The sequence below is a fragment of the Echiichthys vipera genome (genome assembly GCF_963691815.1).
Source record: "Echiichthys vipera genome assembly, chromosome: 13".
Classification (NCBI taxonomy): Eukaryota; Metazoa; Chordata; class Actinopteri; order Perciformes; family Trachinidae; genus Echiichthys; species Echiichthys vipera.
The window spans coordinates 10,480,595-10,491,172 of NC_139838.1; the positions used below are offsets into that span (position 1 = coordinate 10,480,595).

The 10,578-nt window shown below is 43.5% G+C and overlaps 1 protein-coding gene across 6 annotated transcripts in view; it reads left to right on the top strand.

The window, feature by feature from the left end:
- The window catches only part of LOC310955725 (triple functional domain protein), an 83,075-nt gene that overhangs the window by 18,059 nt on the left and 54,438 nt on the right, over nt 1-10,578 (top strand). For all 6 annotated transcript variants that reach the window (XM_083925718.1, XM_083925719.1, XM_083925721.1 and 3 more), the window contains exon 2: nt 2,891-2,941. In XM_083925718.1, the coding sequence (XP_083781844.1) occupies nt 2,891-2,941 (51 nt within the window). The remainder of the gene's footprint in view (nt 1-2,890; nt 2,942-10,578) is intronic.

A 10,578-nucleotide genomic window follows, 5' to 3' on the forward strand; every position in this document is an offset into this window, starting at 1 on the left:
GTCGACATACCATCCTCGTCGTATAAACAAGCTCTCGCTCTGCTGATTTTGTAGCTGACCGAGAACCCCCAGGTGGGTTTTCCAACTCTGTTTTTTTAGGGTTTACTCATTTACCAATTGACTTGATCTGTGCCGTGCTTTAGGATTCTTCCGCCGACCCCAACCCCCGCAGCCCAGGCCCAGCCTGCACTTGCCTCGGCACGATTGCTTCTTGCTTACACATCATCACGCCTTGGAGTTTTTGTTTTCTCCAAATATTTTTTAATCGTTTCATCTGATCAATCGGCAGTAAACACATCTTTTTAAATGTCCGTTGCAGGGAACAACCGCATGTAAATAGTAGTCAAGACCGCGTCAATGCACCGGGTTGCGGCCTGGAAGTGTACCGTGCTTAATTTGTGCTTGCCATAGTGTGTGTGAATCTCCAATCCACTTGTTGAGCCAACCTCAGCATGTGTTACTAACAGCGGACAGCTAAATATTTCCAAGCACAACTCGCCCCTTGTGAACTTTGGGTTGCATTACGTGCATCAATCTACATACCATATGTAGATATGCGCTCCTATTGCATATTGCGTTGTTGAGCCACCCTAAATCATCGGAGTGGGAATTCCTTCACCGCCACAGCCCTCAATCTGTTTCTCCAACTGGATTGAACACCTGCTTAGCCCATTGGTCAAGCAAATTAAACCCAATTTTAATGGATATTGTAAATCCACATTATTTTAACCCCAATTCAACCAACTCAAAAATCTGATGACACAGATTTCCTTCCATAGTCTAACCATGTTCTAGTCAACATTGTCACTTAGGGCATACTCACACTCGGACCGAGACCCGGACTTTAGGGTACTTGTCCCCCCTCCCTCTCCCCCCGCGCCCCAGCCCCGTTTGTACTCACATTGCCTGGGCCTCGGCCAATGCTTCTTGCTGTCCATACATCATCACGCCGTAACACGTCACACGCATTGATCGCGTGTGTGTGGCTTTGTTTACAAATCTTTCCATAGACCTCAGAGTTTTTGTGCGTCTTGTCGACTGTTTTTGAATATTTTCATCCGACCAAATCTGCAGTAAACACTCCTAAACACACCTCCGCACCACACCAACGTGAACCTTTCAGCGCCATTGTTGTTGTTGTTAAATGTCCGCGCATGGTCCGTCCTTCTATTTACATGTCCGAACAGGCGGACATAACGATACTGCCGTAGGGCTCGTGCTCGTGCTCGTACATGTGCGCACGCTCGTGCTCGTACATGTGCAAACGGCTCCGCTAAAGCCCACCTCTTTCAAGCGGGCCGTTGACGGTTCGCTGGCCGCAGTTGAGCGCGGAGCGGGTGCACTCACACTACTTAAAGGTACTAGGCTTTAGCTGAAAAAACGGTTTTGGCCGCGGCCAAAAGGACAGTGTGAGTAGGCTCTTACTTGACGGTGCATATCCTATATTCAGTACAAGCACCGGCTTCTCTCCGCCTTATTGCAGCCTGCTATAAGGTTAAACGGGAAGGAGTAAGCCTGAGTCAGAACAGAGGGAGCATGTGTCACTGAGTCAGCCAGTCGAACGTCCAGCCTGTTTAGGTGTTGACAGCACATGACACTGAACATATCTTCCTCTCAGTCGCAGCAGCAACAGCAGCAGCAGCAGCAGCAACAGCAGCAGCAGCAGCAGCAGCAGCAGCGGCAGCCTCTCTCTTACACAGGCTATAGGCTAGATCAATGGGCTGATTGTTATATTGGCTGAAAAACTAGTGGGCCTCTGTCATGAGGTATAGGGCGACGAGAAGATGACTTCTGCATGCACTGTCCAGTGTAAGCAGGCCATGTTGTGGAGAATTGTCAGATTGTTGGTGCGTTGGTAAAGCAATTATAAACGTGGGGTTCTGTGGTTGAGGCTTCTTTTTGTCACACATTGTCATTGAGTACACCTCTGAAAATTAACACTGCGTTTCTCATTAAAAAAGTGTTTCCTGTGACTAAACGATGTGGATACAATGTTTTTTGCTTCACTGAACAAGCTAATGTCACTAAAGCTAGTGCTGGACAAACGGCACCCTCTTCCCTTTTTGCTGTAAAGCAACGCAGCAGATTTTTGGCAGTCCACACCAGTACTGATTGCACTGTCAACGTGTGTTTTTTAGTGTTCTGGAGTGAAATACTTAAAGCGATATTGGATGGATGGCCATGGGATTTGGTGCAGACATATATGCCCCCCTTTTTATCTTGTGCCATCATCAGGCCAAAATTTGTATTTCTCCAATACTTTGGTTTATAACCAAATACCTGCTACATTAATGTCATTCCTATCTACCTAAGATCGACCTGCTAATAAGCAAATGTTAGCATGTGAACAAGCTGAAATAAAATAGAAAACATGGTAAACCTAGTATCTCACACAGCTTGGGCCTTTCTCTCTGGTGTTGCATGTTCTCCCCATGTTGGCACATTTTCTCTTTGTCTTTCTCCCTAAGTCCAAAGACATGCAAGTGTTAGGTTAATTGACCCTTAATTGCATGGTGTGTGTGAATGGAAGCGTGAATGGTTGTCAGCCTCTTTGGGTCAGCCCTGTTATTGCCTTGCAACCTGTTAAAGGTGCCCTGCTTTTCACCCAATGTCAGCTTTGATAGGCCTTGATAGGATAAGCAGTGACAGATAATGGATGGAAAGGTTAACCTAATTGCCTGCTTGACATGTTGCTTTATTTCAAACTTGTAGTTATGATGTTGATGTTATCATTTAGCCCGAAGCACCTCAGAGCCCAAGTAAAGCCACACATGGCTGCTAGCATGTTTGTAGACTCTTAGCCACGTTTTCTCCTTTTTTGCTGTTGTCATGGCAAAATCAGCTCTATTTCTGTTGGTAATAAAAAAAAATATGTTTTGTCTTCCTACAGATGTATCCCTCCCTAAAGAGCCAAAAGGAGATGTATCGAGTCAGATTGCAGGTAAAACAAACAAACAAACAATCCCAAACACACTGCATGCTGTTATTCTAAATTCTGCAGCTGTATTTCTATGACATGCCTGTTTTGTGTGTGCGCTGCTGTGGCAGAAGAGCATTGTGTTTTTTATTATAGTGTAAATAACATCACACACACACACACACACACACACACACACACACACAATTAATATTTCAGTATTCCCAGTGACAAAGACGGGTCATCGTCTGTAATTTCTCACATCTCCTTGTCTCGTCTCCCCAACCCCCCCCCCCCCCATCGCATACCATGTTCCCCAGTGTGTGATTGGCTACCTGTTTCTAGCACCCATCTCCTTAGCGACAGCAAGCTCTTCATGATGAGTTAAGAAGGATGATGCCTGTAGCTTTCATTCTCTGCGTTTTCCAGCCCTCTGTCTTATTACTTGGTTTTACATTTTACATGTCCAGTTGCTTCTGCTGTCTGCTCAATTAGGATTTATTCACCAAATTTGCCATTCCCTTATTCTTCTCAGTCAAACTTGATCTTCATACTGTTTTACCAATGTATTATAGACCGTGCCTGAAAAAAGATGTTATGGCGGTTTGGTCCCACATATAACTGCTCAATGCTGCTTGCCTCTGATGTGACATTTTGAGGAGACATATGGCCACTTTGATATTTAAGATTATTACTCTCCCAATCATTTTAATGTTTCACGGACTACACTTGCTCGTCTGAAAAGGAGACCCACACAAATTATTGACTTTCAGCAGCTTAAGTCCAAAATCTATCTGCAATGTCGGCCTTGAAACCCTCAAACCCTAGATATAAAGGAGGACAGAGAGTTGGCAGGTTGCTCTGGTGCCATGGGCCCTAATGGAGACAGATCTAGCGCCTGAAGAAAAGGCCGAAGAAAACAGCATGAATACACTTATATCTATATAATGCCTGGCTTCATTGCTACTGTTTGGCCTGTTTGCGCAACACTGTCAGGGAAGTGCTTTTCTTAAGCTTCTTGGTGCTTGCCAGTTATCACTTCCTGGTTTAGAGGGGGGTGTGGGGGATAATGCAGATCCATCTGTTGGCCTGGCCTACTCAGCCACGGGTCTGACTGGGAGGCTGAAGAGTGGGTTGCAAGGAGAGGCGGAGGCAGTGCTGTTATGTAATAATGCCAATGCCTTTGGACTTTGACAGATGTGCTGAAGAAGAGAGCTTTGCAAGGGGGAGAGCGTTGTGGGCTTGTGCATACCCATCACTGTCTGTCTCTTTGGTACTTTGGTCAAAATGCAGAATTGCAATTTGAGTCGATTTTGTGTGAGTCTTCAGTAGTTAATTACATTCTGCAAGCTGAAATTTCCCATCACAGTGGCCTCCAGATGGCGTATCCGCGCAGATTAGAATAGCTGAAGCAGAAATGGGCTTGCAGAAGTGGTTTGTTGGTAGGGAACTGCAGCGGGAGTCAACAACAGCTGAAAACAACACTGTGCGTTGCACTGGATCTCAGTTTGTGACAGAAGGGAAGTGTGGAAGTATTTGCAACACTGAAAAGAATTGAGAAAATACAATGCAGTGGTTATCATTTCTCCATCATTGTATGGTCAGATTTGTATGTACAAACCTCAGTGTTGCCAACGTGGCTTCTCCTCTGTCTCGTCACAGTGTGTCAGGATGCCATCAGATGGCATTAAAAGCGCAAGACAAATTAACTCTTGGCTCCAATAACAAGCCGTCTTCTCTCTCTCTCTCTTCTCTCTCCCTGTCTTGCTTTCCTCCCTCCTTCCTCCTCCCTCTCCGCTCTTCCCCTGCTGTGTTTGGGTCGCTGGGGTAACCCTGGCCCGTTTCTCGCTTGGTTAGACTACCCTGCTATTAGAGGTCTGGACGGATGGAGAGAACAGAAAGAGGTGGGGTAAAGGAAAGATGGTGCTCGCTCTCTCTCTCTCTCTCTCTCTCTCTCGCTCTCTCTCTCTCTCGCTCTCTCTCTCTCTCTCTCTCTCTCTCTCTCCCGCTCTCTCTCTCTCTCAGGCCAAAACTCCGATTTGGGGACAAAAAAAGGAAAACGAGGGAGGACATGGAGAGTCTGTGCGGAGTAGACTGGAAACAAACACCCAGGCTGTGCTGTTGAATCGCTCACCCTGTCAGCTCTGTGTTTCTAGATAATGATACCCCGTTTTAGTAGACGCAGTCGAATTTTCAATGCAGTATGAAATGAGTACTTCACAAAGATCTCTTTTAAATATTGCACCTTCCAGTCCACGCTGTCTCTCGGTTGGCCAGAGGAATTATTAGGTGGTGTCAAGGAAGATTTTACTTACAAGCCCATGGGCGTCGGGTCTGTAAAATACGTAATGAAACCTGCCTCCCTCTTCGTGCTAGCGCTAGGCGTTTTAGTGTCTCAAAATGCAGTACAGGCTTTCCTACAACAATAAGACTGAACACTGAATATTTACGTATTACTTCAACCTTTTTTTGTACAGAAATGGGAAAATGTAATAAATTGATAGTAACTTGCCACAAGTGGCAGCTAAAAATATGGCTACATATTGCTCAATCACCAAATGAAACAAAAGACCGTAACCATATATTCTTTCTTTGTAACTAGTTACCCACTTGTTTGTGTGTATACAGTGGCATAGCCAGTGCCAGCTGTACCCACAGTAGGTGCATTGTTAGAGTAACACAGCTGTGTATAATCACAACAGCCAATCAGATCAGCCCCTTTGACGTCCGCAAAGGCAACAGCCTCCGGTGCAGCAGCCAATCAAAGCTACTTTACTAGGATCAAGAGGCTGGTCGACAGCTGCCACTTAGAAGTAAAGCAGGTTAATGGCAGTTCAGACAGGAGGAATGAGGATGAATAAGAAGTGATGCTGGCTGTGTAAAATAGCACAAAATAGCAGTTGTAATAGAGAGAAAGAAGGGAAGAGGAAGACCTGAAAGAACAGAAAGAAGATTGAAGAAGACAAACAAAAACGTGAGGCAGATGAGAATGAGTACAGAAGGAAACATAATAAGAAAATGGAATCAACCTCCAATAAAGTGGCACCTGCATCAATCATTTACACACATTTTTCCGTCACCTTCTTCTAATTTTTAGTTAGTGGTTAGTGATTGTAGCCACAGTAGTATTGCACAACCACAAAAGACAGGGGTTTATGTTTTCACATTGCCTAGGGTGTCGGAAAAGTATGTAATGACTGGAAAATGAATGTGCTCAGCATGAGAAGAAGCGCCAACTTCCAGACAAAGTTGCAAGACAGTAGTACTACATTTCTTTGTATCTTGTAAAAGACATTCAGGTTAGGAGTAACCATTGGGTTAGCATAGTGATTGTCTAATCATGGTGGAACAACCTAAGGCAACTCTCAAGCTTCGGATTTCTCGTTCTTTATCATAACATAAGATTGTCCAGCTAACTAGCTCACTACTTTTGTAAGTGGATCCGTCCTGTTCTATTTTATTTAGGGGAAGTCGACACCCCAGCCAAACTCAGCCGAGCTGGTTCGTAATTCGTTCTTTTGTCGTTCATTGAATTTGTATACAATTTTGGGGTCAGTCCTTACCAACTAAAGTTACTGCTGTCTTTGTTTAAATCATCCTTCTGCTTCAACTTTGGAGGTTTGTTTACTTCCATTGTCAGTGAGCCGCATGATCAGGGCTGTAAACTAGCGGTCGCCACTCACCGAATGCGACTAACATATTTCCCTGGCGACTTAATTTTGGAGCGCTACATGCCAAGGGGCTTGTAATTGTTTGTCCCGAAGGTCGTGCTTGTGCAATGTATTATGCATGATATTGCAAAACATTGTAGTAGCTATAAAATTATAAATTTTGACGGTAGCAAACGTAAGCGCGGTTAGAGCTAAACTGGTGAGTTGTTGTGTGTCGCACTGAAGTAGCTCCCCCGGACGTCCCCTCAGAAGCAAAATGACGTACGCGCCACCACTCTTTAACAGTTAAAATGTATTTGTATTTTTAAAATGTATGTATTTTCTATTGCTATATATTTCTATATAATACTGATAAGGTCTGAAACAGATGTATACGCAACAAAAAGAGGCAGTATATTATTTGGCCAGTAAAAAATTTACTTGGTCGGTAGATTCTTTAGTTTACAGCCCTGCGCATGATAGAAACTGCATTGACATGCCCACTCGCTAGCCGTGAATACTTCGCACGGTGAACTAAATCCACACATGGGCTCACTACAGGTTACACAGGTTTTACACTAGGCAGGGTAAACATCTTTTGATTTCTGATCCAACTGTTTTGGAAATTTGTGTTGCATGTGTGAAAGGGGCTAGACAGGAATAATCATCAATAGCTAACGAGAAGTGAGTTTGAAACCGAGGACTTGCTTCACACATTACTAAGAATTGAGTGTCATCCGCCGCTGTTGTCATGGTAAAATGTGCGGGGAAAGAACAGAAAGCTTGACAGCAGCAAAAGAAGGCGGTGAATATCTTTTTATCGACTTCAACGGCTTGCCATCGTAGAGATGTTTTGTAGGGAGGGAAATGCTTCTGACACTACTTTTAGACCATGGGAAAAATAAAACATGTTCATGCATACTGGAGTGAAATCAGTATAAAGTGTCAAAATCAAATTAACTCCATTTACGAGTTTTTAACACTGTGACAAAGTCAGATACAACTACACTGGCTTCTTTCGGAGCATCTTGTGATATAGGTCAGGGGTCCATGTCATGGACACAGTATTCCTGTCCACTCCCTCAGCCTTAAGGAATCCCTGCCATTCCCACACATCCCTAACCAAGGAATTTCTGGCTCGCTGTGAATGTGGGAAGTCCACTATTATGTAGGGATGCGCACACATGTGCACGGTATTGGTTTCACTTGACCCGTAACAGCTGGTTTAGAACCGATGCGTCCCAAGTCAGCTGCTGGGGAGCCATTATGGGATTACGCCTACGTGTAACTGCTCTTTAATCAGATAGGAAAGATGCTGTGCTGTGTGTACGCTCTCTTTGTGGTATGCAGGCAACTTTTCCCCTCCCTTCGCTGACTGACCGTACCACCCGTCCCATCTGTCCTGGTCCAGGCAGCTGTTGCCTTCTCCCTCTCTTTTTTTCTTCTAAAACACACACACTTCGACTCCTCCCTGAGGTATTTGTCACAATCTCTGCGGGGCAGTCTTGTAGTTGTGTTGTTGAGTAAACTGCTTTGTTGTGTGAGCCAGCCTAATGCTCACTTGACCTCTTAAAGGCCCCATACAAGTCTCAAGCCTCTGAGGTGTGCGCTGGGTTATGACATATTCTGACACACACACACACGCACACACACACACACACACACACACACACACACACACACACACACACACACACACACACACACACACACACACACACACACACACACACACACACACTCACACCCAGTAAAAGTCCTGACCTACATGATGAACTGACGGTGTTGTGGTAGTCTCCATACAGCAAAGGATGATGGACATTTCTGGCATTTTCCTGCTCATCCCTCTCCCTTTCTCACTCAGGGGTGTAGCCATATCAGTGGTTACTGAGTTTCACCACTACCCACTTCACACAGGAGAATTTTTATTGAGACTAGCGGTTGATGGGTTGATCTACTTAACGATGTGTTTTTGTCAGATGGGATGGATGAACATATGTACTGGCCCCCTCAGCTTTTGGACAGTAAATTGGTCTTGAGAATTTAAGGCTTGGCAGTGGACGCCGTTTTCCTCTGATTTCTTGCATTTTATGTCATGGATGAGGTAATAACCCCATCAGCTGCAGCTAATGGTTTATTGATTAAAATGAAGAATGTCATGAAATTTCATATTCTGGTGTTTCCCAGCGTTTGTCGTTGTGCATTATCACTGTCGGGGAGGATAAACATTGACTACATGTTATTTACTTTTCATTTGGTGTGACCAGCAACTTCATGCACCACAGCGCTCAGAATGAATCTAAAACGGAACGTTCCTCGTTAGGCTTAATTTACCTGGGTTGGCTGACTCTTATTGTGGATGTGTGGGAAAGATCCAGAGTGGCTAGGCTTGCAAATACTTCTTACACATCATTGTTTTCCATAAAACAAATTAAAGTTTTGTGGTGATAGTATTTCTTTAATTTTTAAGCCAGTTATGCTACCATAATGATTCACTTAAAATACGTCATATATGGTTTTATCATGTGGCTGCATGATTTAGTAGTAAGTTGGTAGCATGTTGGCGAGTTTCTTTTTTTACATGCTTCTTTACTGGTAGACTTATTCTAAAGCTGTATATCTATAGTGGATATATCCAGTGCTATTGATTATAGTAGTAGCGTATCTGCTAATCAACCATGCTTTCAGAATGATCAGTTCGGCAAGCTAAATTACAAATTATCTGCTGATTAATTTTGTGATTTATTGTTTTTATGTCAGAAAATTGTGAATTATCTATAATTCTATAATTATTTATATTTTTTTAGTTCCAAGGTGATGTCTTCAGATGTTCCATATTATCTGACCAACTGTCCAAATCCAATGAACCCAGGCTATAGCTTACAAGGATATAAATCAAATCAAAGCAGAAAATCGTCACATTTGAGAACCTGGAACCACAGAATGAGTTAAGTTTTTGCTTGAAATATGACGGAAATGTTTAATTGATTGTCAAAATATATACATATTTGTCTTCCGGATTGACTCATCAATTCATCGAATAATAACATTAGCTCTAGCCTTTTACTACAGCACAGGAACTAAGCAAAAATATAAATACAGTTAATAGAGAGATTTTATTATAATAAATATGCTTTGTCCTTTTATAAAAACATAAATGGTTCTCTCAGGATCACAGCCCTTAAAAACAAAAGAGTGAACCATAAAACTATTATTAATTATGTCTTTAATAATGAGAAGATTAAAAGTTAATAAAGCTGTGACCTCCAGATAATACAGCAACTACAGTCACACATTCATGTACAATGCACTCTTAACCTTTTATGATGTATTCTGGGATGTATTCAACTGCTGTGAATGCTGCCCGGTTCAACCACAGTCTTATAATGTTGGTCACTGAGTGACAGCAGGGGAGGAAAGACTGTGAGGTGTATTTGATGTTATATCCCGCCCTCTCCTGCACTGGAAGGGTTCTCCCCATCAATCTCAAGTCTCCCTCCTGATGCTAAGCAGCTTCCCAGGGTGCTCAAATGCAGTGCAGGCATATTATAATTATTGCCCCTCCTACACATTGAGGATTACCTCCAGGAACCTGCCTTTCCAAAAGACAGGCAGATTAGCAACTCACCTACTGTAATGCCACATGGGGTGCACACTGACTCTGCATCCACACAGTGTGTTGGGATGTATCAAAACTACATAGATTGCTCTGTTCCCGCTCGGAAATGTTTGCACCAGCTTTTCCGTGTGGACGTGTAGACAACGCCAAAATGGGCGGTTTTGGTTGTCTGCTGGATTGGAATATCTCCCCTCAGGAATCCCGGGATTAGCCTCAGCTGCTGCGACTCTACCCACAGTGGACTGAGATCCCTTCAGCACATCAGCCCGTCACTCTATCATTAGCTGACGGTAGCAGCGGGCTTCGTTTCCCCATCAGCAGACAAAGTCAAATCCACAGCAATTTATGGATTTTTTTTTTATATATATATATATAATTTGTGGATGAATTTT